The sequence below is a fragment of the Limanda limanda genome, chromosome 5, assembly GCF_963576545.1.
Source record: "Limanda limanda chromosome 5, fLimLim1.1, whole genome shotgun sequence".
NCBI classification, from domain to species: domain Eukaryota; kingdom Metazoa; phylum Chordata; class Actinopteri; order Pleuronectiformes; family Pleuronectidae; genus Limanda; species Limanda limanda.
This window is the reverse complement of record NC_083640.1, coordinates 10,239,093-10,265,829: the sequence shown is the minus strand read 5'-3', so window position 1 is coordinate 10,265,829 and position 26,737 is coordinate 10,239,093. Positions and strand designations below refer to the sequence as shown.

Sequence of the window (26,737 nt, the reverse complement as noted above, 5' to 3'; positions counted from 1 at the left end):
GGGTGCTCTGGCCTCCTTGTCACTGCGGTTAGATGACATGATAATTAATAAAAACCAAAGTATTGTGCAGATTTAGAAATAAAACAACCAAACTTGGCCTCTTTTTCACAGAATATTAGACACAGTGTGGAGCTCCTGGTTTATCTATTTCATGAAAGGAAAAACATCCAGCATGAAAGTGGATTAGCTGGATTAAATAAATCCTGTGGACATTGACAGGCTCTCAGAAAGTGAGAAAGTGTGGAGCCCAGGCTGTTAATGATGGTGTGCCCATGAAACACATCCGTGAGCTGCTCCATTACCACTGAACTGCAGAATGAATTTATTTTCTGCAGTAGACATGAGCACATTTTCTGCTTAAACACACATGAAATTTTATCCAGGTTTCCCCTTCATCAGGTGTAAGAGCACAAACAAAAATCACATAAATCCAAAAGCTACAAGTTTATTTTCAGTTTCAGGGTTTGTCCTTCCCTCTCCTTCCTAACTCGAGGAGTCTTAATAATTTATCCAAATATTGATTAGGTGGAATTTAGAAATTCCTCTTTTTTTATGAAGGATTTTCTCCTCAGCTGCAGCAGTTTTAACAAGATAAAAAAAATCCAGATTCCCCGTCTCACCTGGCCGACCTTAAAGCACTGTTCTAAAGAGAACAGAGAGATTGCTGCAGTTTGCTCACAGCCACTTGAATGCAAACCGTCCACAGCACTGTGTGTGTTGAGGAGAGGGAAAACGTGGCACCTATTGCCACTGTTAATGAACCAACTGCCCATCACTGCAGATAAACCCATTATCTCATTCCACCACGGTGTCCAATATCTCACTCTGCTCCTCCTGTCAGTAATTAGACAAGTGAGATGATTTAATTTGCTGCAGAGGAGACACAGCTACGTGGACTGCTGATATGTGGGAAAGCCACCTGCACACACTCTGGGTGATAATGGCTTGCAAGCGCAGACTGAGAGAAGAATTAAATCATAGCTTTTAGCCTGTCTCACCCCCAAGCCCTTGTGATCAGCATCTTAAAGCAGGAGCCAGCAAACCATTTTCTCTTGTAAGCCCTTGAGATGGTAAAAAGAAAAAAAGGTCTCCCCTCCTCACTTTCCTCCATGGGAGCTGCCAATGGGAGCCCTGCGTCGTGTGCTGCTTGAGGACAGACTTAATTCTCACATCCTCACTGCATGGGCACAAACTTTGGAAGTTGCCTTGTCCTTCGTTTTTCAGCTGCTGCGAGTTCAAACATCCATTTTGTGCACATGTCCACCTGCCCTGGGGGGACTGTTATTTCAACTCAGACGTGATCAAGTGGTGTTATGTGTCCCTGACAGGTCTCAGCATGGATGTGGAGGATGACCAGCCGCTGTTTCAGACCAGCTGGGGAGGGGAGGAGGAGGAGGAGGAGGAGGAGGATGAGGGAGAGGCGGAGGATGGAGACGCACAGGCAGCAGGACGGAGGTGTTTCTCTGGGGATGCTGAGGTGTGTGGAGTGTGGAGGATGGTGGGATGGGTTTACACACAACCATGGTCCAGTGGAGTGGTTTTAGGGGTCGTTGTCCTGCTGCCATGTGCCCTGTTTGCCTACATGCTCCTCTACTGCCCTCGTCTGGACATAGACCTCTCCTACAGTGCCTTCGAGGTCCACAGTCACTTCTCGTCCGAGCGCTTTGACGCCCTCGCCATCGCTGTGAAGACTCAGTTGGGGTCCTGGGACAGACGTAGGCGAGATTTAGATAGCGGTGAGTCTGAGGCTCTGCGAGAGCTTCTACTGCAGAAGCTGGGCAGGCAGGCAGTATTCAACAGGACAGATAACGAGGGCCTGAGGTCCTCTAGTACTCAAAATGACCCTTCACAGGCAGGAAATCACCAGAAGAGAGGAGAAGCAGTGAGCCGAGCTGATAGGGAGGTGCCTGATTTGGTTCAGGAGGGAAAGAGGAGGCACAAGAGCTCGAATGACACAACAGAGGAGGATGAGGAGAGGTCACAGGACAGAAAATCCACAGGGCCGCTCATTAGGAAGCGCAGGTTTGCTCCCAACTACTACTTGCAGAGTCAGGCCCTTTCGAGGATCGAGCTGGTGTTTGTAGCTCAAGGTGAGGGTGACCGCAATATCTTCACCCCAGAACGTCTGCACACCATTCACCAAGTGGAGCGTCTGCTCATGCAGCACCCTCAGTTCCATCAGTTCTGCTGGAAGCCTATGGAGGTGCTGAGGGATCTGCCTCTGGGGCCCTCCTACTGCTCCCCACCCAGCTCCCTCCTGTCTTACTTCTACCCCAGTGAGCGAGGAGGGAAGATATATTACGATGGCATGGGCCCAGACCTGGCTGATATTCAAGGTGAGGAAGTTGAGGGGGGAAAATTACTTTTTCTCCCTTTAAGTGTCCTTCTAACTGTACTGACTTGCCTGTTGTGTTTCTGTTTACAGGTTCTCTGAGTCTGGCCATCACCCACCCACAGTTCTACTGGTACGTGGATGATAGTCTGTCCCCTGAGCACCTCTCCTCCGCCCTCTTACGCAGCGAGATCCACTTCGGAGCTCCTCTGCCATCCTACTTCTCCCTGCAGGACCGAGCAGACGAGCAGAGGGCACGCTTTAAAAACTTTGTGGTTGAGTACGCAGACATCCTGGCCAAGCAATCCACCAGGTCAGGAAAAATATACAATGCTTTCCAGTTTTTTTATTTTGCTGTACTCTCTGTGCATGTTCTAGACATTGTTGCTTACAGTCAGTGGTGTATAAAGTACTTGAAAGCCATACTTGAGTAAAAGTACAGATATCTTACCTGAAAGTGACTTCGGTAAAAGTAGAAGTCACCCGTCAGAAAATGACTTGAGTAAAAGTCTTAAAGTAGCTCATATTAAAAGTACTTAAGTATCAAAAGTATCTGGTGTTGAAATGTACTTAAGTATCAAAAGTAAAAGTACAAGTACCAAAATTAAAAATGTAAAGTGCTTTTTATAGTAGGCCTATACAGACACAAAACAAACCAAAATGTTTCTCCTCAAGATTTAAGAAAAATTTTAACAACAATATGAATATAATGTATATAATGTAAAAAAATGTAACCCTAGATGAGAGAGAGAGAGAGAGAGAGAGAGAGAGACAACCTCCGCTGCTCAAGTAACGAGCCAGTTTGAGAATGTAAGAAGTAGAAAGTACACATATTTTTGTTCAAATGTAACGAGTAAAAGTAAAAAGTCGTCAGGAAAAGAAATACTCAAGTAAAGTACAGATATGTGAAAAATCTACTTAAGTACAGAAACAAAGTATTTCTACCTCGTTACTTCCCACCACTGCTTACAGTTCTAATTTGATGTGACTGTGTATCTGCTGTCCTTGTCTCAGCCAGGTGAAGGTGCTGTATGGAGGCACAGAGCTGTTCGATAATGAGGTGAGACACACCTTCTACAACGACATGATGCTGGCTGTCATCAGTGGAGCCTGCATCACTGTGCTCGTCTTCGTCCTCACCTCCTTTTCCGGTACAGTAGGACCTGCTTGTTATTCCATTTGTAATGATTTGTAGAGTTTTGTCCTGAACGTGAATGTTGATGAGCTTCTTCCCTCGTCCCTCTGTAGTCTTTCTGACTTTCTTCGGGCTGGCCAGCATTGGACTGAGCTGCCTGATGGCTCTTTTCTTATACCATGTCGTCTTCGGTGTGAGGTACCTGGGCATTCTCAATGGAGTGGCAGCTTTTGTTATTATTGGGATTGGTAAGAGAAAATAAATTAAACATTTTTCATTATTCCATCCATCCATCCATCCATCCTGCTTATCCTTTTGATGGTCATAGAGGGTAAGCTGGAACCAATCCCAGCTGACAATGAGCAGGAGGCGGGGTACACCCTGGACAGGTTGCCAGCAAATCACAGGGCCGTCACATAAAAAACATTCACACTCACAGGAAGACCTACGGTAAACTAATCAAATTAACCTCCACCATTCGGCATGTCTTTGGGCTGTGGGAGACAAACCCATACAGAAAGACCATGAACTGGGATTTGAACCGGGAACCTACTTGCTATGAGGCCACAGCAACCTCACAGTGGTGAGACACCACCATGGCACACATTTAGAACCAGGTCCATTATAAATGTAACACTTTTAGTGGATTGTGTGGCTGTGGAGGAGGTGGTGCATACGGAATCACCTCCATATGCTGTACAGATGTGTTACTAATGATCACACATGTGAGACATTATTTCCTGGAGTGCGGCAAACCTTCGCTTATTTAATTTTCCTTTAGTGAAATCCACTTCACTTCACAAAGGCGATACTTGGTTCAGACGGTTGTTACCACTCTCACGTCTCTGAAAGCCCATTTGTTTTCTCATCTTCTCCCAGGGGTGGATGATGTATTTGTGTTCATCAGCACCTTCAGACAAGCGTCTCATCTGAGTAACCCGCAGCAGCGAATGATCTACACGATTAAAACAGCTGGCCGAGCCACGTTCCTCACCTCCTTCACCACCGCTGCTGCATACGCTGCTAACACCTTCTCCCAGGTAACCCTGGAAGAAACACTCAGCTGTTAATAGGATCCGTGCAGGAAGAATAAATGACTCCCCTGTTATGGATGAATAGAAGTGCTTCTCTCAGCAGACAGCCTTTTTAATGTGATAAGCCCAAATTGAATGTTTCAAGGTCCTTTACACTGTGCTGCGTTTAACTGACACTCAGATCCCAGCCGTGCATGACTTCGGTCTATTTATGGCCCTCATTGTGAGCTGCTGCTGGCTTTGGGTGTCCACCCTCATGCCGGCCGCACTGTGCATCTGGAGTCAGTGTGTGGAGCCCCACGAACACGCCTGGTTGAGCTGGTGAGTCCCGATTTCCTAAGTTTTTTGCGTGAGCTGTTATTTGTGCATGCTGCGCGACACCACGGCCAAGTTGTAATCCCCTCAGCTGTCTCTCTCCCTGAACTTCCTCCTCCCTCTGAAGCTGGAAGTTGTTTTCATGCCTGTCAGCGAGCCAGAGCCCTTTGTCGGATGAGGATGATGATGTGGCACTTCTGTCGGTGGAGCTGGAGCCAGGTGAGATCACTATCTCCCCAGCATTGTGCGAATGCCGGGGGGGGGGAGGGATGTGGAAAGGGAATGAGTCCGGGCTGTAAAACGCCCCCGTCCAGGCACCACTAAAGCCCCTTGTCTTTGTCTCGGCCAGGCTCCTGTGACACAGATGGCGATGCAGCCATTCTGTCCCTGTCAGTGGAGACACCTCTGTCCCCTCCAGGACAGCAGCATGTGGGTGTGGTGAGCATGAACCTCCAGTGGGCCCTGAAGCATTTAGTGGCAGAGCCAGCTGTGGAGCGACGAAAGGCTGTTCTAGGTGAGATTTGATATAAACCCTGAGAACTCACAAGGATCCTGACTAGGGTTGCAAAGGGGCGGAAAGTTTCCGGTAAATTTCTGGAAACTTTCCGGAAACTTTCCACGGAAATATTAAGCTCGGGAATTTTGAAAAAAAATAAATATGCAAATTAAATGCTGAGCAATAAAAACATCATTCAAAACACTATTTTAAAGATGTATGGAATGCAGCACACACTGCACGTTGAATTTCAACCCTCCACTGTGCATTCTTCCATCACATGCACACTTCAGCAGGGCTATTGAGGCCTGCTGTAGTGTGCAGGACTAGTCAGGTAAGTTTCGATGATATTACTGGGGAAAATATATAAGCATGCTGATTGAGGATTGTTCATCTGTTCATCTAGCCTATTTCCATTCATTTATCAATCAATTGTAAAATATTTTTACAGACTATTCCAATTGTTTGGCTAACTATTTATATCTCCGGCATGGCATAAGTGTTTTTTTACAAAGTTTTTTCTCATCTTATTCTACAGAACAATGCCACGTGCACTCTCTCATGTGTGGAGCTATTTCACCCCATCCAATGTAGAAGGAAAGGCTGTGTACATTTACAATACTGTGCAAAGACCTATGTTAAGAATGACACAAAGATGCAGAAGCATATAGTCAAGTGCCCAAAGTTTCCTCAGGGCTCAAATCAGCCTATGACACAACAAAATGTTTATATTTATGTATGTATATGACAAGATAAATACAGTTAGTATAAATTACCCACAACATTTCCAGTTTATTTCTGTTAATTCCCGTTAATTCCCATGGCAAGTTTCCAACTTTGAATATTCCCGGAATTTTGCAACCCTAATCCTGACACAGCTGAGCTCAGTTTATAATATGAAATTTAGATCTAGCGTTTGGTTTTCACTCATTTTGCCTGTCGAGCTTGAGACACATGGTTTAGACACGAGCGGAACCTCGAGGTTAAATGAGAACTATTGAGGAAACATTGTAATCTCCGTCTGTCTCGAGGGGATTCATTCTGTCAGAGGAAGAGTAGGCGTCTCTCATGAAGTATTCATCCACCCTCTTCAGGAGGGACTGTAATTGCTCCTTGCCGCTGATCTGTCCCTCAGTTGCTTTATCAACTCCATCAGACCCTCCTCTCTCCCATTGTTTGTCACTATCTTCCTGCCGGCCCAGGTGTCTTCCTCCTGATTCTGCTGTTATCTGCCGGGTGCTGCTGTCTCCTGAGGCCGGCCACTCACGCTCCTCTGCTTTTTCGCCCGGACACAAACCTCCAGACTCTGCTGGCTCTGAGGAGCAACCTCAGCGGCCAAGGCATCTCCTGCCCCCGGTGCTCAGGTGAGACAGACTCCCCTCTTAACTTCAAAAATCCAACACAAGTATCTGACACGCATGCTGTGTTCTGCAGGTGTGTTCATGGAGAAGCCCCACTCTTTGCACAGCCACAATTCTTTATCAGCATTTAAGTTTTCTACGCATCAGCAAACTCCGAGCTCGACAACCTCCAATGCTCCTCGGACCTCGGTGAAACCCAGTTCAGGCACCAACCAAACAGGTAGAGCCCCCCCCCCCCCCCACACCAAACCTAAAAAACACCCTCCTTCCTTTTTAAAGCCCTTTCCACGACTTTGAAATATTGCACTTTTACTGTTTTTAGGCCCTTTCCTGACAGTGTATATATCAAAGCTGGACCTTGGAACCTCTGCAACCATTTATCGTTTCTCCCTTAACACCAGCACTCCCTCCCCATGGAAGCCATGCAGCACAGAGCATGACCAGGTGTCATCATTTCAGGTCTGGGAGATGAAAAAAATGCTCTTGATGATATTTTTGTTATTGGTTGTAGGGCTTGGTCTCTGATTTGTATCACTACTAATCTTGTTTTATCTGAATAGGGTTATAGTCAGCCCCACAGCAATTACACCAGCAGAATGACAGTGTGTGTTTCCCATGTGTACCACCCGCACCCCAGCTGGATGATCACATCTGGCTCATGTGAGCTCAGGCATGGCTGGACGCCAGAGTTTTCGTTTTATGTAGCTGCGTCTCTGCAGCAGCAGCACAGCAGGTGAAGACACAAAAGAAGAAAACTCAAAGTAAATGTTGGATGGAGTGTTTTTTCAGTGGAGTATCCATCACTGCAGCTCTGCTCTCTCTTCACAGGAGGCTGTACTTTGCACAGCAGCGCCTGAGACCTCATCCCAGCCGAGTGTGTGTCGACCCTCCTGGCTGCGGCCTCGGCTCCGGGCCTGATGGACCCACACAGGGAGTCTTTTATACTCCTCTTTCCAGCGGTGAGTGAGGAATTGTCAATGTCAGAGAGCATCGTTAACTTAGAGACAGTTTTTCAGCCCATCAAGAAAACTATGCTTGCACTGCATGCATCACACTGCTGGAATGACTTTTTTATGCAATTTATTCACAGGTTGAAAATTGAGAAATTGCAGTGATATAACTTCTTTTTTCAAATACAGCTTAAAGTAGCTGTCTCTGAACCCACTACTGGGTTTCTCCAAAGTACTCCAGTTGTAGATATTTTTACACTGAATAAATAAATACCCTTTTGAGATTTCTCTCTGGTTCTATTTCCAAAGGTCCCTCGTCTGCTGCCAAAGCGAAACCATCCAAGACGTTTGGCTTTAACCCGTGCAGCGGTGGTGTGTGTGGCCGCCCGGCGGTGCGTCCTCTGGTCGACACCGGGGCCATGGTCTTTGTCGTGTTCGGGATCCTGGGAGTCAACCGAACTGAGCGCAAGGACAACCATGTTATTGGGGATATGGTGAGGGCCCTTATTCATCAACAGAAATAATGCAGAGCCATATTTGTAAAAGATGTTCTAATGGTGTTGATATGTTGTTTAATTTTCTTCAAAGGGCAGCATCATATTGGATCCAGACTTTGATATTTTCCAGGAGATGGGGCATCTCTGCAAAATCTGTAAAGCTGTCAGCGCAAACACACAACTGGTGAAGCCAGGAGGAGCACAGTGTCTGCCTTCAGGTAACAACTGACTGAGATCCTATCACATAAAATCATGATGTGAAATAAAAAAGTAGTAGAATAAAGATTAACTGGCTCAGTCTAATGTTTAATATAATGTTTTAATCAAAAGCACTAGCTACTCAAAAACGAATATCAGTAGTTTTTTTAAATATTAAAATGAATATATGTGATGACATTTTAATATTTCATTCTTGAGTTTGAGGAGTTATACTAGACATGTTTCACTGTACAAGAGTATTAGGGCAATATGAAGAAAAACATTTTGACGAAGATTACAAGAAATAAAGTCATAATACATGAGAATAATGTTGTAATCAACCAAGAAAAAAGTCATAATATTTCAAGGAAATAAGCCACAGAGAGATCCTGTGCTTGCTTCCACTTCCTCTTGATCCAAAATCTTGAACCAATCTCATGTATGGACCATGGCCATACATTTCTTCCTCCGCTAAAGAGGTAGTTTCCTGTAAATCTATGCTCTTCTTTCTTCATAATAGACTCAGTTTCTTTCATAACAATTTCAAATTGGTGATACTTATGATGATGTGGTGCTGATGAAATTAGATTTGAGTATTTAGTTACCTTTGAAACTTATACTAAAGTATAACCTATCAAGATGCTCAAAATTCTACTCATTTAAATGCAGGCAACAGGTTGATCTTCTGATATTTCCCCTCTCAAATGACTCGTAGCCTCAGGTGGCCTTACGAATCTGCATAATAAAATTCTGAACAAAAAGAAATTAGATAAATCCAATAAGCTGTAAATAAAACAAATCATTCATAGAGGATAAAAGTGCTGAAAAGGCTGTGTCTTGTTGTTCCCTCTGTTCTCTCCAGGCAACAAGCTGTCTTCTATTCTGCCTCTGCTCCACCCTGACTGTCACTCTCTCCCTGAACCCAACCTGCTCCCGGGGCAGCTCTCCCACGGAGCGGTGGGAATGCATGGAGGCAAGGTCCGCTGGCTGTCCATGGCCTTCGAGTCCGTAAGGGTCCTCATCTTTCAGCGCTTCATCTTCACACTTCAGCTGCATGTTTCAGAACTGGTATCGTCCCTGACACGCTACTTCTTTCTTTCCCAAGACCACATACAAGGGGAAATCCTCCTTTCAGACCTACTCCGACTTCCTTCAGTGGGAGAACTTCATCCAGGAGCAACTCGCCAGCCTCCCGCAGTCATCTGCTCTTCAGCGAGGGTTCCAGACCTGTGAGCACTGGAAGCAGATCTTCATGGAAATCCTAGGCAAGTGAGAGGTGGTGTGTCCTATGTTGTCGGCTTGTCGTCACATCTTGATATCTCAGAAACACCTCGATGGATTTAAGACAAAATTAAAAGGAGTTTTTGGTGGCAAAGGTTAAGGCCACCCTGTCGTCAAAAACAAGTTTGAAGACATAACAGAAAATGTATTATTCTATTGTTCGGTGCAGACACTTCTGAACTTTATTCAACTCAGGAACAGAGGGAGGGATGGCGACTATATTTCCTGCTACGTGACTGGGTGGTAATTCAGGTGCCCGTCAGCGTGACCTTTTATTATGTCATCAGTGACGTTACAAAAAGTACATTTAAAAGAAATGTAGGAATATCAATTTTGTTTTGTTGTTAGCGTTTGGTTCTTGGTTGTCGAATCGGTGAGCACGAAAGAGTCTGATACACAAGTTCTCTCTGCTCTGCCCGTAGGGGTGGAGAGCGCCCTCTGGAGTCTGCTTCTGTCTCTGGCCATTTGTGTGGCAGCTGTGTCTGTGTTTACTGCTCATCCTCTGTTGCTGCTGCCTGTTCTCATAACCATTCTAGGTAAGAGAGGATGCTGTTTATTCATAATTGTAAGTGACTCTTGTCAACACTTAAATAATGGATTTCAAAATTGATTCACGGCTGTGTTGTGATCGTGTGTGTAACTGTGAGTTTTGGCCTTGAGCAGGAGTGATTTCTCTGGTGGTGGCCATCATGTACTGGCTGGGCTGGGAGATGGGAGCAGTGGAGGCCATCTCTCTGTCTATCCTCGTGGGATCTTCAGTGGATTACTGTCTGCACCTGGTGGAGGGATACTTGCTGGCTGGGGAGACCATGGCCTCTACGCTCGGTCGTAACTCGGTACGGGAGCCTGAATCAAAATCTGTCTCACAGCAGCAGTCACAAGCAATTAGAAAAGCCACCACAGCATGTTTTCTGTTTACACACTAAAACAGGCTAATGATGAACATTTTGGGTTTAATAAGGCAAGAAGCCCCCTGAAGGCTGATGAATAAAGAGGAGCAGCTCGTCCCATTAATCTGTGTTTTGTTTGCAGCAGCTGCCGACTGAGAGGCAGGGGCGGACCCTGGAGGCAGTGAACCATGTGGGCGTTGCCATAGTGTCCAGCGCCGTCACCACGGTGATCTCCACAGTCCCCCTCTTCTTCTGTGTCATTGTGCCTTTCGCCAAGTTCGGGCAGATAGTGGCCATCAACACCGCCGTCTCGATTCTGTTCACCCTGACCGTGACTGTGGCCATGTTGGCGAGCATGGCCCCCGCCCGCTTCAGCAGGCCCCCCGGCGCCGTGCTGAAGGCCTCCCTGGCTGTGATGGCGGCTGGGGCCGTGGTAGCTGTTCTGTGCTGGGTTGGAGGACAGCTGGGTGCGTTGCCCTGGCGATCAACCGGCACATAAACGCAACTGTCCGTCCAATCCCACTGATGTCAGGCAGAGGACTCCCTCCGGACGCATGTACTGTATTTTCCTCCTCATTGAGAAGGAATGTGGGATCAGTACCTTATCTCACAGCACAAAGATGTCAGAATCAACTCCATTCTTAAAAGCAGTTTGTCATCACAACAGACATTTCTTCACTTGTATCGATCAGTGGATTGTTAAGTATTGGAGAAAAAAAAACATCTCAACTGCTGAGTATCGCTTCAAAAATGTAAAGTGTGAGTGACTCAGTAGTGGGTTGACATGATGACTCAGTCTGAGGTATCGCCCTCGGCTTCGAGGTGGAGATGATGTTGAGTAATCCTTGGGAAACACTGGCTGAGTCACAGTTTTCATCTGTGTAACTTGTTAAGTTGTGAAGAGTCGCTGACTGTTCCGTGATCTGCTGTCGTGAAGAAGAACCGGCCGGCTAGCTCTTACGTGTGTGAAGATTCGTGCTCACATGATTCATGGCCATCTTCTGAAACATTACACTCGCCTATTTATTTATTTATTCAATATTTTTGGGGAGTGTTCTCTTACTTGTGCAATGTGAATTTTACAGCCACACAGAGTTATGGACGTCCTGCAGTTGTATTAAAAGTTGCCAAATGTTAACAGTGCACAGTTTTCCGTGTAACCTGTAAATGTCTCAGTCTGCTACTCTCGCACTTTCGGAACTGATGCTGCCGACACACACTTGTTCTGCGGAGCTGTGTGTGCCAAAACTCACCGCAACCCTCATCCTCTTCTCTGACCCATGTTTATATCGCACATCTCAAACTGCTTCAAGGTCTTTTTGTCATCAGCGCCAATTGAAAGACACTTTCTCCTCAGCTCCTCAGGTGCACCCTCCACATGCCCTCCACCGCACTTGTAGGCACTCACCGTAACCAATTCTACTCTCGCACAATTTATTGTACCACTCCAACGGCCATCAGCGCTCACTCCAGTCTGCTCCCCAGTGAGGGCTGTTTGTCAAAAGTACAAAACACAATAATGGTTGGAGAGAGGGACTGAGTTGCGGTAAGAGCAGTACATTTCTGTAGTGTGTGTGTGTGTGTGTGTGTGTTTCTTGGGAACATCAAATAAAGCAGGTGCAGAAAGCCTCGGGTCTTTTACTTCTGGGAAAGCTCAGCCTGGTTTTCCTCTGCATTGTTACATAATGGAGCAGCGGAGCAGGATGAAGAGCTGTCATTGTTTGCTGACAGTCACATCATTTTTGAAAGAGCCTCTGTAGTCACATGTCTGGTTAGCGGTCATTAATTATTCATATGGAACAGCTCAGATTTAATATTTAAATGGCCTCTTGTGTCATATGTTGGTTCATCTTATTATGTCACATTGCTCTACATAAAGTAGCTTTTCCTCTGAAAATATGCGTAGGAAGATGTAAACAGATATTTTCAATGAAACAGGAAAACCTCAGTGGACCTTTAATCTGTAGAGTTCTCTGTTCATTATTTTACTGGACCAGCAGCATCACGCGTATTACTGCAACAGAAAAATGTCAATTGCCAGTACATTTATAGTGTCAGTGGAGAGGTCAATTTACATCTCTTTAAATGAGAGGTCACGTTTTTGGCCAATAAGTATGTCCACCTGGTGTAGAAGGAAATATACATTTTATAGGTTAAGATGTTTTTGAAATGGATAAGTCTGGTTACCTCTGCCAAGGAGGTTATGTTTTCATCTGCCTTTGTTTTTTAGCAGGGAGACGGGAGAGAAAGTAGCTGCAGTCATCGCGCTGACTGTGACGTCACATGAAATTATTCATGATCTCAAACCTCTTTATCGCCTAAACGAGGGAGTAAGACAAAAATTCACCCCCTCAGTGTTGTCATGAAGGAAGAACCTCGCGATTGAGACTATAACCAATTTTTTAACCATGCTGTAAACAGGTTTAATTCTGCTCTAAAGTCTGGCTTTTTAACATGGGAGTCAATGGGGATTTGCTCCCTCTTGGAGCCAGGCTTAGCGGCCACCCAGTGAACTGCAGCTTTTTACACTTCTGTATTGGCCTCATCGCTCAGCCCAGGATGGTGCTCCTTGATCACACTCTGAAATTGTATGTAAATCGAATGATAGTTGTGAAACAAAGATTACTTCCTGTTGCCAGTAGGTAGCGCCATCATTTTTTTTTTTTTTTATAACATTTTTTTTTAATAAGAAATCCTTCGAAATACATTAGGACCTCCCACCATAGCTGCTTGGGCCGCTGTGAAAGAGAGAAGTGCTCAGTGCATGATTAGGACTCACCTGATCTAGATCTACCTATAGGCTTTAAAGGGCCCATATTTTGTAAAATAAATATTCTGGTCTTTTACTATCCGTAACTACTTGAAGGGGTCAGTAGGGATCCTCAAAGTATGAAAACAGTCGCAAAAACAGAGAGGCAGGATTTTTTTCACCTTTAAACCACTGATATATCATCTTAGGTGTACCAATACCTCTAATTAAATCCCAGAAAGGTGTTAAATATGGGCCATTTAATAAAGTAGAATTTAAGAGTTTAACCTTAAATGTAGAGATGGTGTTTGACTCCTGAACCAAGGCCTGGTTCCAAGAGAGGAGCCTGGTAGCTTAAGGCTTTAACCCTCAGTCTACTCTTGCAGAGTCTAGGAACCACAAGTTAGCCTACATGTTGGGGACTATGGGGACAATACTGTGTTATGAGCTCTTTGATATATGAAGGGGCTTGATTGTTTTATGCCTAAATGTTCGCTGTTATCCTCCTAGCCCAGAGCCACGTTTGGGCGGACACCGCACAAGCTCACGCCCAAGGGGCATGAGACATGATCAGATCAATTTGTGATTGCTGCAGTTACTGGTGTAAATGACGCCGTTTCCAGTTGATGAAGGCTTACAGACACTTGGATGACACCACAGGAACAGAATGGAAGCATTTTTAGTTTTTTTGCTCATTTGAAGAAGTGGTTGCCATTTACTTCAATTGTATTGGATTTGACTAATTGTTAACATTAACAAATTGGAACCTATCTGATAAGTACAACTTAACAAATAAAATCTAGATCTAGTGAATTTAGACGTGGCTTCATAAGGTGACAGTTGGGCCTTGGCAGTTATACTAGTTTTACTGTATCTGTTAATGTCTAAATAGGAATGTTAAGGTCCAAATCTAAAATGAATACCCTAAATGACAGCCCTCTACCTTGTACCTGCACCTTTCACAAATCGGCATCCTTTATTCATGAATGTATGTCTTCACCCAGACTGCAGGTTTATTAAATCTGCACGTATTTGACAGTCCGATTTGTTGGGGTAAGCAGAACGACAGAGCCAATTTCAGTCATGCCGCGTTGGCAGTTTTTGGCGCAACAATACCACAACGCTCTGCTCCACGTGTTTTTATGAGGAAACACAACAGGAGAGAAATGGAATTATTGAGGGGGAGGCAGAAATGAAGATGTGGCAAGATGGAAAAAGTAAACTTGGTCCCATTCAGTACTCTGAAATGACAAGCTTCATCTTTAGAGAAATACAGATTTCTATTTGGCTTATATAGTCGTTCTGTGTTTGCTGGCTGTCAGAAAACTTGTCTGAACCTTATTTCAAACACAGACCCATCTGTCATTTAAGTCCTCAGTGCTGTTACTCATACTCCCATGTCCTGGATTGCACTCAAACAGGAACTAGGTAAATGCAAAGCAGCACATGGTTTAACTTCAAATGAAAAAAATATACCCGTAATCAATTAATATTGTGAACAAAGGTCAGACATCAAATGTGTATCGAACCGCTGCAGTGTCACACAACATAACCCCAACAGCGTAGAATGTGAAAGAAATGCAGAAAAGGAATGAGTGAGCAACATCGTATATTCAACATAGACCAATGGCTATACATGAGAAGGCAATTTTAGGGCTAATGTCAACAGTACCTTTCCACCTTTACATCATACATGTAATTACTATAACAATAAATAGCCAGGCTCATTTGGTTCTTGAGAAATACTTCATTGTACCAAGAAAAAGGCATTTCCTCTGGAGAGAGATTATTTTACATCAGACCTGTAAATCAACACTGAAACATTTAGTCATATCTTTATTACCCCATGTTGCAGGGCACACACAATGTTCAAGTATGCCTGAGGAACTAAATGGAGCAATTCAAAAAAACAATTAAGAATAAGAGAGATAAAATGCATTTTAAAAATAAGTGAACTGGCATTGCATTTCACAAAAATTCATAAGCTCATGATTTTGGAACAATTCTCTGTAAAGTGCTAACTGGTTCGAGCTGAGAAAAGCACATGTTCCCTTTGAAAGATTATACACATGACTTTATACATAGAGGTACAGTAATAGCCAGTCGTCAAGTGAGCAATTACCAACCAGAAGACATGGACCACATTTCTTTTATTAGTCCTTTAATAACATAACTGCTTCCTTAATTTCCTTGTTAATGGTAACAACGAGAATCTTGCCACTGCATGCCAGGACAATGCCAATTACAAATGCTGGTGTTGCCGCTGTACAATTTTTCCTTCGCTGCTTGTAATTACATGCAATTGACCGACATACAGTATCAAAATCTCAAGTCAAGTCTTTCTAATCCTTTTACAGACAGGAATCCTTGAACCAAAGGGATGAGAGAGTGAGGAGAGGAGGAGAATTACAGAGGAGCGCAGGAGATCTTCCCTGACTCCCTCCCTCCTCTCCCTTCTCCTCCCCCCTGGATGTGGTGCTCGGCCCGACAAAAACAGGGATCTGCCCCGCTGATGCCTGCCGGCCTGCAGGTCCTGAGAATCCACTGTTTTCCTTGTGTGCCTCTCATTAAGAGGCATGTTAAAAAAAAAAAAAAAAAAAAAGAAGAAACAAATGAAAAAATTATATGGAGGGAACTGGGTCAATACATTTTCCCCCACTGTCCGCCTAAAGTGGACGTCCACCCTCCCACCCCAATCCTAACCATAAAAAGGTAGAAACAAGGTGTACTGCAGAATGGCTTTACTCCTCACAGTCTGTGGGGGGAGCTAGAGCCCCTAGGAGCTGAGGTGCGGTTGGTGGTCTTGCGGCTGTTCTGTCGTGTCTGACTCATCTTGGTGGCCGAAGGTTTCCGAGCGTCAGGCTGGCGCCTCCCCTGGGGGCCCCTCCGCTTGCCCTTTGGCCCTGCGCGGCCCCTTCCGGCCACCGCTGGTCACTTGCGCGAGTGCAGTGTGTCCTGAAACTTGGTGCTGGTGTAGCGCACGTGGAATCCTTTTTTGTTGATTGTGTCATCAGAACGGAACTTGATCACAATGGAGTCACCGGCTGAGTAGATCTCCTCTGGAGGCTGTGGAGAGGGTCACAACAACAGGTTTATTTGTGGCGTTCTGCTTCTCTGACTGCACTTCAATTTAAACTAAGCACTTGTCCCACGCTGAAGCCGGAGTCAGATCAGTGACCATGACGAATGGCTTCTTCCTACAGATGACAGACAGTTCTGAAACAGCCACAGCGGTCCAGGGACCAGGACCGGCCCTTCTCAACTTTATTCTGATTCAGGCTTCCACTGCTATCGATGTGAAGATAAAATATTCTCTGATGATTGCTGCACCACTTCAGAGAGCTTGTTTCTTCACTGAACAAAACCGTTTACTGCTGCACAGCTTCATGTGCTTCTACTGTCCTCAGTACAGTGAGCTAAAGGGTTTCCAGTGAAGCACAAGTTAACTTGACCTGGCTGTTTGTCAGGATCGTGGTCGTCACATGAATATTAATTCAGAACATCAGAGTGAAAAATAATTAGTTGTTTGCGGTGCTGTGGCGGCTGCCCTGCGGCTTCGACAGAGACAAGCACTGCCATGTCAAAGCAGCTCCAGCAGCCAACTGTAAATACACCAGACTGATTAAAGCTGCCATTCATAACATTAATATTAAATCTACAATGGACCATAATTCTTAGCTTATTGGGAGAGAGAGGGATTTAAAACACAAGAAAAAAAAGACCTGCAAATGTTATTGTGGATCCAACAATAACCAGTCGCCTGTTTAACTGAGAAAAAAAAGCCCCTGGGCTAAAAGTAAGCTCCCCCACACTCTAATGAGTTTTCAGCCTACTTTGTTCTGAATTGTGTCAGTTTATTTCGACCGGTTTTATAAAAGGAAACTTGATTGAGGAGCTGCTCCCCAGGGTTCTCCGGCTGCTACGTCCCCTCCGGCGAATGATTCACAGGCACAGGCTGTGAGTAAATGGCCAGAGCTTATTACTGAAGTGTGTAAATGAAATCAAGCTGTTCTCTGACCTGAGGAAACTTGTTTCTACTCCCTGCTGCCCACATTGTTCCGGACTCTGCAGCTTCAGCATTGGCTAATTAATTTGTATTTACAACCCAGTGCCAGAGATTCTAATGGGCCATCAGCGCCTAGGGAGCGGCGGCTTGTGTCGACCTACAGCGGAACTCCCCCAACTCGTTGACTTTCATTCAAGTTGGAGCAGGAGTGGAATCAAAAGCCCCAGGGTCCTTCAAAGTCATCCCATTCAAAACCCCTGGGAAAGGTTACTCCACTGCAAACAATTGTCTCAACCCTCCTGCTGTTAAAACACTTGTTAAAGAAGAGGTTGCTTCTAAAAATTGCTCTTACCCCTGAGCCACAGTAACGCCCCAGCCGTGGAGACTTGGTGTCATCTCCGTCGAACAGCTCCATGTAGTCATAGCCACAGTCTGCCTCCTCCTCAATCTCGAAGGTCTGGAAGATGAGCTCCACGCCGTAGCCTTTCTCCGCCGAGATCACCCACTCGCAGTCGGAGGCTCCGGGGTAGTTATTGTCCCCAAACTGGGCATGGGAGAACAGGTCCTTGGTCTTCACCTCTGCCTTGAGGTGACCTCCACACTCTGTGGACAGAGAAGTTGAGCTGAGATTTGCTTCGCACTACTGCGGCTCATTTTATGGTTCCACAGTCATCCAGACAATAAGGATTCTTAAACACGCTCTGTTTTAAAGTATGAGTCATGATCATTCTCGGAAAGGAAGGTGATTTTGGACTAAATCTGAACCATGTGCATATTATACCCCACCTCCCCCTCCAAAAAAACGTTCAGATTTGGAAGTGCTGTCACATGAACATCTGTTCTTACCTGCAGTGTGCGAAGCCTCGAATCCTTTCTTCTGCACTGAATTATCCGAGAAAAAGCGAATGAACAGCTTGCTGCCACTAGACATGATGGGCTGCGGCTTCTTTGTGCCACAGAAACGACCCAGACTCGGGGCTTTTCCGTCGCGGCCATCGTAAATCTCAATGTGGTCGTAAGTACACTCCAAGTGGGCCTCCAGGTCGATCTCATTGAAAGTCTGTGACAAAAACAGTCATTAAATATTTTATATTATAATAATTAGCTCAGTTTTCAGATGCTTACACTCCTTTTTTAAGTCAAACGACATAATATTGATGTGTCTTATTGCTATCACTGGATAAAGAAAGCTAATCTCTGAGCACACAGGCACACGAGGGTAAAGCAGGAAACACGGGTCTTGATTTTATATTACATTTTAACAGAATCACCCAAAACCTCAACTGTTTCAATGAAAGCTTGTAAAGAGGAGGGGTGGAGCATGACCCAAGGAAGCATCTAGTGTTATTTTCCAGGAACAAACGCTGGCATCACACTTTTTAATATTATGTGTTGGCTGCTGGTTTTCTTTTAAATGATTTACTACGCGTCAGTGAAACAGTATACAAATATATAATAACAGAATCATTGTTGGTGGTGCCAAATCAGTGTCTGCACAGTAAACGCAGATGTACTCAATGAATCTAGCAGTTCAATTACACAAATAGGCAACGCACTCCAATAAATTCAGGACTGACGGGTGAAATTACACAGAGAGCAGGAGGAAGTGGCACATACGATTTTGATGCGGTGGCCTTGAGTGGTGGTGAGGGCCCAGGTGCACGCCTTCTTGCTGGGGTATTTATCTGGCCAATTGGGGCTGGTGATGATCCCACTCACACTGTTCACCGTATGGTCACAGCCAGCTGCAAACAGACATCACCGAGTTAACACAGACCTGTGCATCGACCTGCACTCAAACCGTAAACACCAGACAGCAGGCGCCCCGTGGCCGTGTTGAGCAGAAATACCTTCTTTACAGTCGTGTTTGTTCTCGTGCAGCACAAAGCCGCTCCTGCACTGACAGCTGTAGCTCCCGAAAGTGTTGACACACTCATGTTGACAGCCGCCATTCTCCTTGGAGCACTCGTCTTTGTCTGCGGAGGAAAAGAGGACACAACCTTGGTGACTGTTTCCTCTGTAGGCGACAGTGAAAGTGGCTTAATGGAAATGGTAAATGGGGTGCAGTCAAATTGCACCTTTCTAGTCTTTGCAACCACTCAAAGAGCTTTATTTACACACACACTCGCACACAATAATGCTCCAGCCATCAGGGTTAATTTAAGGCTCTGCATTTGCCCTAGTACACTTCGACATCAAACCACTGTCTTTCTGATGAGTGGACAACCTACTTTACCTCGTGAGCCACAGCCAGGAAGTCTGATAATTTAATTCAACACTGTTAGAACCACTCACCTGAGAAGAACTGTGCTTTAAAGCCCTTCTTAGACACTGTATTGTCGGATTTGAACTCAATTCTCATGTTGTTATACTGAGAGGTAATGGCTTCTGGCTTCTCGGCCCCGCAGAACTTCCCATGCAGCCTCGAGTCTGCCGAGAGCCCGCTGCGCACCTCCACGTAGTCGTACTTACAAACCTGAGCAGAGAAACAGAGCATGTGAAGAGGCTGGGGCATTTTCATTTAGTTTTGAATACGACACATGAATGAGAGGAAATTGGGTTTATGTGCTGTGAAAGAGGAGAGCTGTGGGTGCAATGACTGGGAGGGAGAACACAGAACAAACCCACCCCGTGTCGATTCAAAATAACCCCAGTGCTCACGTCATTGCCCTCAGTCTCAAAGACGTCAAAGAGCAGAGTGATGCGGTACTGCGTGGGGGCGACCAGCTGCCAGATGCAGTTCTTGTTTGGAGGGTACTCTCTGGGCCAGCCTGGGCTGGTGATTGACCCATTCAGCTTGGTGATGAAGCCTCCACAGGCAGCTGTACGGAAGACACAACCCATGGGAAGAGACAAGGACAAATAGTGAGAGGTCGATAGAGATGCACACGTGCTGTCAGAAATGTTGCTGAAACAAGAGCCCTCTGAAATCCTTTCTGTGTCTTAAATAAACCTGATTAGTGGCTGAACTCCACGAGAGCTTTGTATCAGTTACACAATACACAACATGTCACATCGAGCCCGAACCCTCACCAAGCTATTGTTAGACAAGATAAATGTGCACTGTTTATTCCTGCAGCTGGTGTGAATGCTGATATGGAAAAAAATACAGTATTTAGCTATTTTTACATGTAATACAGACGTTAGGCACCTGTTTGTTACCCATTGTATTTCTTCATTGTAAAGTAAATGTAAATTACTACAGTAAAATGCTATTATTCTTTAATCTGTTTTAATGTGCATTTTTTTACTCTATTGACTGTATCATTTGTTACTCAAGTACAATTTTCATGTATTGTACTTTAGATTCATGTTCAGGTTCTTTTCACTTTTACTCCATTACATATTTCAGCAAATATCTATAAGTTTTACTCCACTACATGTTACAAAACATTGCGTTACATGTTCACATTGTTTTTTATATCTTTAGAATAATCAATAATGTGAAGGGATTGGTTTCGCTAATCCAATCAGAGTTGGCATGTAACACTAGACCTCCTGCAGCAGCAGCATCACTGGTTAAGAAACACTTAGGATGTATTCAGAAGAGGCCGAGACTCATCCATTAATTAATAACAGTTTTTCAGTTCTGCAGCGTTCTTCATTAATGTGAAAGAGTGTATTCTTGAATAAAAGTTTTACGTATACCTATTTAAGTATATCTAAAAACAAATACTTTCTTTTACTTAAGTATAAAAGTAAATGTTGTACCTTTAGTTAAGTACATTTTAGTACTTGTTGTCATGCTTTTTTTTATATCAATGGGTTTGCTTATGCGACACTAAATATCATTATATATGCTTCAACTGCATTGAAATGAACCTATCTGTACAATTTAAATTGAGTGTGCAATATCTCAGTTTAATCTGCTTGTAAATTTGTTATGTCTCTATATATTTAACACTCAAACATCTGTACATTTGTACACAACGCAAAGCTGGAGTGACTGCTGACTTCCTCTGGGGGCGGACAGCGATCGGCCAGCGTGTGCACTTACAGTTGGATCTTAGACAACGACACGTGCTTTGAGATAAAAATAATACTTGAGTTGTTGTGACTCAAATCCAGTCAGCACAATCATCACATTGTTTCTGTTGTTGTCAGGAAGGACTGTACTTATTGTGTTTGTGTGACTAACTGTGTTAAGTCCTTCAGTGTAAATGACACGGTGAGCAGGTCTGGTCACCGTTTCTGCCTGTACTTACCCTCGCAGCTGCGCTTGTCAGCCGCCAGCTCATAGCCCGGGTCACAGGCGCACTTGTAGCTGCCTAGTGTGTTGACACAGCGTTGCTCACAGCGACCGTTGTCCGGTTTGGAGCACTCATCCATCTCTGAAAAACACAAAGATATGTTAGGACCCTTTTCACTGGCCCCCTGGGTCGATTGAATACAGGAAAAACCCTCCAAAACAAGAGCGGGGGCAGGCAGAGAGAGTTCGCAAAAGGACCCGACGGTGCAAGTGGAACAAAAAAAGTAAATACACTTAGAAAAAGATAAACGATAATGACAGATGGAGAGATTTTCCTGGAACGTTCTCTCCTAAGGGTTTACAACCTTTAACCCCTCACCTTTGAAGAAGTTGGCAGCGAAGCCGGCCTTGTTGACCGAGCCATCTGAAACAAATTTCATCCACAGGTGGTTGGAGCTGGTTTTGATGTCATCTGGCTTGTCGTAGCCACAGAAGCGGCCCAGCAAAGGGCCGTTCTCAGAGTTGCCATCACGCACCTCCAGGTAGTCATAGGCACAACTGTCGTGTCTCTCAATCTGACAAAAGAGGGTTTTTGATGTTTAAATTGGTCCAAATAGTCCTAAAATTTACATCAAATAAGATTTTATTTGAGAAATAACAAAGGACGTGTGTCTTACTTCAAAAGACTGGAAGGTGAGGCCTACGTGGTAGCCCTGAGCAACAGAAATCTTCCACACGCACACTTTGTTGGGCCTGTAGTCGTCAGGGTAGTTGGGGGACTGGATCTGGCCGTTGTCCTTCTTCACCTCCCCACCACAGATGGCTGCATGTGACAGTAAAGACAATTAAAACACAGCCCTAAGCTCCCTGGATAGCAGTATCATCAGCACGTGATTCTGAAAGGGAAAAAAAACTGTGTGCTCACTGTTCTGATTTATTCATTGTGGATTAGCTGAAATGCCTCCACCACCAGCTCACACACACACACACACATCATCCCTTTGCACGGTCTGGAAACAATGGAGTCGAATGTGAGGGCCAGGCCAAAATCTGATTAATGCAGTGTAAAGTGCCTGACACATCAGCAGTAGGGGAGCCAAAAACGGTGGATATTAATGCAGCTCCTAAGCACATTGTTGGATGTGTGACTGACCATGCGTTCAGTCAGCTGAGCGATGTGCTGGAATGGGGGGGCAGCGAGGTCGTGCAGCGGGTGCTTACCCTCATAAACAGCGGAGAAACCTTTTCCCACCCAGTTACTGCTGCTGCGGAACTCGATCCACAGGCGGCTGTCGGTGGAGATGATGGGCTCGGGCAACTTATCGCCACAGAAACGACCTGGGTCACAGGTGGAGATGCACACAAATAGATTACGACACCTGAGATAGCGAAGAAATTCCTCCACACAGCTCCTTACTGCAACAAAACGGAACATACTGTGAGGGTACCAGAGAAGACGAGGAACAGTTTTTAAATATGACCAAAAACAGATAATAATTCAAACTCAAAATTAGCGAAGTATTTGATATCTGGTAAAGTCATATACTGTATGACATGGGTTGACCATACAGTTTCTATAAATAATGTACAAATTCTTCTTATTCAAAATAGTTTGTCATTAGTACCACCCTGGTGAAATTTGCTGATATGCAGCAATACAGAGAACAGTCAAAAAATAAACTTCAGTAATAGTAGTAAATAAGTGAACACGCAATATAAACACGTGGAAATATAAAAATAGACAGACAATAGTTTGTAAATCCTTGTCTCAACAGCCTGGAAACAAACACGGAATCACACTAACTTTATGGTTTTCTTTTTTCTTTTATGCTAGTACATAGAAGACCTTTGAATTTTGGAGTATTAGTTGGACAAAACAAAACGTCTCTGATGAATCCATTGAGACAAGATTAATCGATCATTAGTTGGGACCCTAGGACAGTGTTCTCCAGTTAAAACTGACCTTTAAGTGGCGCCTTCCTCCAGTATCCATCTCGGATCTCCACGTGGTCGTACCAGCACAGGTGACTCCTGTACAGATCCATGGAGGTGAAGTTCAGAATGATCTTAAAAACCAAGAGAGAGTGATTATTGACACAGCGTGGGCCAGAAGGTCAAGTGACGTTCAGACGAGTTATTATCGTTATTTGCAGTCAAGGCAGCTTCTGTTTAAAGGTGTCTCAGAATTGACTTGGAACTTTCCATGTGCTCATACCTTTTCCCCCGGCGTGACTGATATTCTCCAGATGCAGTGCATGTAGGCCGAGTATCCGTTGGGAAAGCCAGGAGAGGAGAAGTTACCGCTGCTGTCCTGCAGACTGTCCCCACATCCTGTGCACAGAGACAAACATACACACTGAGCGGCATGTGAAGGCCCAGGCTGTGAGCAGTGAGCTGCGAGCTGCGACAAGCTGCCAATTAGTCTCTGCCTGAAAACAACAGAGAGCCACTAAATCCAAAATATATAGTCATCAGCTCTGAAGTCAGCTGGCTGCAGAGACAGATGCTCGATGGCGGAACTGTAAAACTGAACGTGAAGTAAAGGGCCGCTCTTTAATGTTCAAAGCCACATCTGCTGATAATATTCCCCCCCTGCACCTCCCCCCTCCTACTCAAGATGATGATCACACAAAGGAATAGAGTGTGTGAGACACTTTATCTGAGCATCCTCTTCTGAAAATAAACCCGGCCCACTATAAATAAACCAGCCCTCTGGAGGACGTGATGCATTATGTACGTGTTGCCAGTGAAAAAAACAAAAAAACACCTCCACCCTTAGTGTGACTGGCAAAACTAAGTGTGCAAGTGTGCGGAGACTGATTTCCAAACACAACACACAGCCGCGTGGAACAACTTGAGGGGGGCTGCTGCCAAGTTGGGGAAAGATGTGTTTAATTAAGACCAGGAGGTAATGACAAAGGTTCATCCTGGGAACTGCGCCTGCATTCATTATTGCCTCAGTGTTATCTTTACCTTGGGCTGCGTTTCTTAGGAGTAAGGAAAACATCTCCCCCCCGACTGTTTGCATTTATTGCCTCCCTGGAGGATTGTGTGTAAGCAATAAAACGAGGAGCCCTGAGCTACGGGTTGTGTGTAATAATGCTTGGCAGAGGTCTGCCAATGCTAAACCATTAACAAGCACTCAGGCACACACTGGGGGTGACAAACACTCCCAGGAATTTCGCATAAATGGGAGATTCATGGCTCTTTAAGAATTTTTTTTCCAAGACCACGTGGAGAGACTCACAACCTCATCCCCCACAATGTGCGCCACATCATCATCTTCCTCAGCAGACAGAGATGTCAGACAGAAGACTTTTCCAGACACCTATTGATCCATTTTAGGTCAAAACTTCCAGTTCTAATGTAAAAAAGCACAACGTCTGGTCCCTCTCTCGTGACCCATCACTATATTTATTCTTTGAGCTTCAATGTGAGGCTGACAGCTCAGCTATCCCGGCCTGACCTACAATTTACTGACATCAAATCTATCCAGCAGACGGCTGCTCTCATTGTACATCTGTTAATGCTATAAATTCGATTTACTTAAAAAAGCATCAAATCCTCTCTCTTCTCTCTGGAAGCGTAAACAAAGTTCAGGACAAGTGCCAGGATTACACAACTCATCTTAGTGCATAGCTGCACAGTTTGCATGGTACACGCTGTGTCTGTGTGTGTGTGTGTGTGTGTGTGTGTGTGTGTGTGTGTGTGTGTGTGTGTGTGTGATTGGTGTATTGTGCAGACACGAGCATCGACAATCTTTTTAGTCCGTCTTCTTGAAGCCAGCTGTTCTTTCAGGTCTATCTTGGAATAAGTGATGACAAACTTCCTCTCCCTGGCTGGTGTTTACACTCCTCCCAGCTTCAGAGACTCGGACCCTGTAGCCAGGGAACCGCACCGCACCACATCAACAGTAGACGCTTTGCTCTTTCTACGCAGTGTGGAGCTGCATCTGGAGGAGGCAGGAGGAGCTACAGACCGCTCTCTCAGGGCTATGTTGCGCACACATGCAAAAATAGACAGGAAAAACCCATAGCAGACAGGATCTGTCATTAGGTCTTACTGGAGCATTTGTAGAGTTTGCGTGCCTGTATGATATCCCCTTTGCTCAGTCTGGTCCTCTGGCCAATGGGCGGCCGCACGCCGTTCACATCGTAGCGTGGCAGGATGGTGTCCAGGAAGATGCCTCTGGAAATCCAAAAGAGAGACTGACGTTAATGTTAATGGAAGTCACACTGCATTTACACAATCCTGCAACCTATGGTCCAACATCACAACCTGTTGGCTCAGGGATTAAGTGATTTACCATTGATGAGTGTAATTCAATCACTGCCCACAGAATTATTAACTTTTTCTTAAAAAGGACTGAGACTTGCAAACACCAGCATGAAAACGAGCACCAACAGTCTCCACTAAGCCAAACAACATGTGCTTGTTTTGTAGAAAAATACAGTAAATCCGGCGACCAGAGTGGAGGGGGCATGGAGCGCTCGTATTCATCCTGCTCATGTTTGGATTAGCATTTAAACAAAGATGTAAACATAGCAATGCAGAACACGCATATGCAAGCACTAACGTACATCTGTGTAACATACACACGAGAGGCTAAAACCCACATGTAATAAATTAAACCAACACTCCTTCAAACTACACAAGGGAATTCTAAGAGATAAAGAGATGCTTGTATAGACCTGGCAGCGGATAAATGCCTCAGCATGAGGCCTGAGTACCTGCTGTCGACCTCCACATGAGCACGCACACTCATGTCGACTCAAGAGTATTATTATTATCATCAGGGATAAAAACCTAACTGCTCGTAGTGTAATAAACATTAGATCATTAAATCTACTTCTCAAAAACCTGTAATCTCTTGAGGCATTTTTATAGTCAAACCATCCATCTATTTCTAACAGGGCACATTAAAAGCTGTGAAGAGAAACTGATTTTTTTTCTTTATCACTGGAACTTCATTTGCCCTTTCCTCCACGCAACATGCATGCGAGGGTTAAACGTGTTGTGAATCATTACCTGTGCAAAGGAGGTTGTGTTTGCGTCTACATTTGTTTTTTAATAAGCAGGATTACACAAAAACCTGAACCGATGAATGGCCGATTCATGAAATTGCGCGGAGCGGTGGGGCATGGATTTTGGTGCGGACCCGGATCAAGGGAGCGGATCAAGGTATTTTCTTACTTGAACATTGCGAGAGGGCTTTTATCAACATTTCTATTGATTTTTTCGACAATAATTCATGGGTCTTGATGAAAAAAAAAAATCTGGCATACTTAGAGGACTGATATTTCT

At 44.7% G+C, this 26,737-nt stretch overlaps 2 protein-coding genes across 2 annotated transcripts in view; one reads left to right on the top strand and one right to left on the bottom strand.

The window, feature by feature from the left end:
* The first annotated feature begins 1,336 nt into the window (after positions 1 to 1,336).
* Positions 1,337 to 10,988, top strand: disp3 (dispatched RND transporter family member 3). Its single transcript, XM_061071801.1, has 20 exons — positions 1,337 to 2,336; positions 2,426 to 2,645; positions 3,347 to 3,483; positions 3,581 to 3,715; positions 4,347 to 4,507; positions 4,683 to 4,822; positions 4,944 to 5,035; positions 5,166 to 5,330; positions 6,515 to 6,676; positions 6,747 to 6,893; positions 6,996 to 7,132; positions 7,234 to 7,406; positions 7,502 to 7,632; positions 7,933 to 8,117; positions 8,212 to 8,338; positions 9,181 to 9,326; positions 9,424 to 9,583; positions 10,022 to 10,135; positions 10,263 to 10,435; positions 10,632 to 10,988. Exons 1-20 carry the CDS (start codon positions 1,337 to 1,339, stop codon positions 10,986 to 10,988), a joined length of 4,062 nt encoding a protein of 1,353 aa, XP_060927784.1.
* A 3,842-nt stretch (positions 10,989 to 14,830) lies between these two features.
* Positions 14,831 to 26,737, bottom strand: part of bmp1a (bone morphogenetic protein 1a) — a 31,492-nt gene continuing 19,585 nt past the window's right edge. The window contains exons 7-20 of the mRNA XM_061071802.1: positions 25,497 to 25,621; positions 23,649 to 23,764; positions 23,397 to 23,499; positions 22,655 to 22,771; positions 22,111 to 22,256; positions 21,813 to 22,008; positions 21,450 to 21,575; positions 19,906 to 20,066; positions 19,540 to 19,720; positions 19,095 to 19,220; positions 18,862 to 18,989; positions 18,091 to 18,304; positions 17,597 to 17,847; positions 14,831 to 16,304 (exon numbers count right to left, since the gene is read on the bottom strand). Coding sequence (XP_060927785.1) covers positions 16,170 to 16,304; positions 17,597 to 17,847; positions 18,091 to 18,304; positions 18,862 to 18,989; positions 19,095 to 19,220; positions 19,540 to 19,720; positions 19,906 to 20,066; positions 21,450 to 21,575; positions 21,813 to 22,008; positions 22,111 to 22,256; positions 22,655 to 22,771; positions 23,397 to 23,499; positions 23,649 to 23,764; positions 25,497 to 25,621 — 2,125 coding nt within the window. The 3' untranslated portion in view covers positions 14,831 to 16,169. The remainder of the gene's footprint in view (positions 16,305 to 17,596; positions 17,848 to 18,090; positions 18,305 to 18,861; positions 18,990 to 19,094; positions 19,221 to 19,539; positions 19,721 to 19,905; positions 20,067 to 21,449; positions 21,576 to 21,812; positions 22,009 to 22,110; positions 22,257 to 22,654; positions 22,772 to 23,396; positions 23,500 to 23,648; positions 23,765 to 25,496; positions 25,622 to 26,737) is intronic.

Coding starts and splice junctions, on each gene's coding strand:
- disp3 (XM_061071801.1), top strand. CDS start 1,337: ATGGATGTGGAGGATGACCAGCCGCTGTTTCAGACCAGCTGGGGAGGG. Junction 3,484..3,580: donor CGTCCTCACCTCCTTTTCCG/GTACAGTAGGAC, acceptor GTCCCTCTGTAG/TCTTTCTGACTTTCTTCGGG. Junction 8,118..8,211: donor ACCATGTTATTGGGGATATG/GTGAGGGCCCTT, acceptor TTTTCTTCAAAG/GGCAGCATCATATTGGATCC.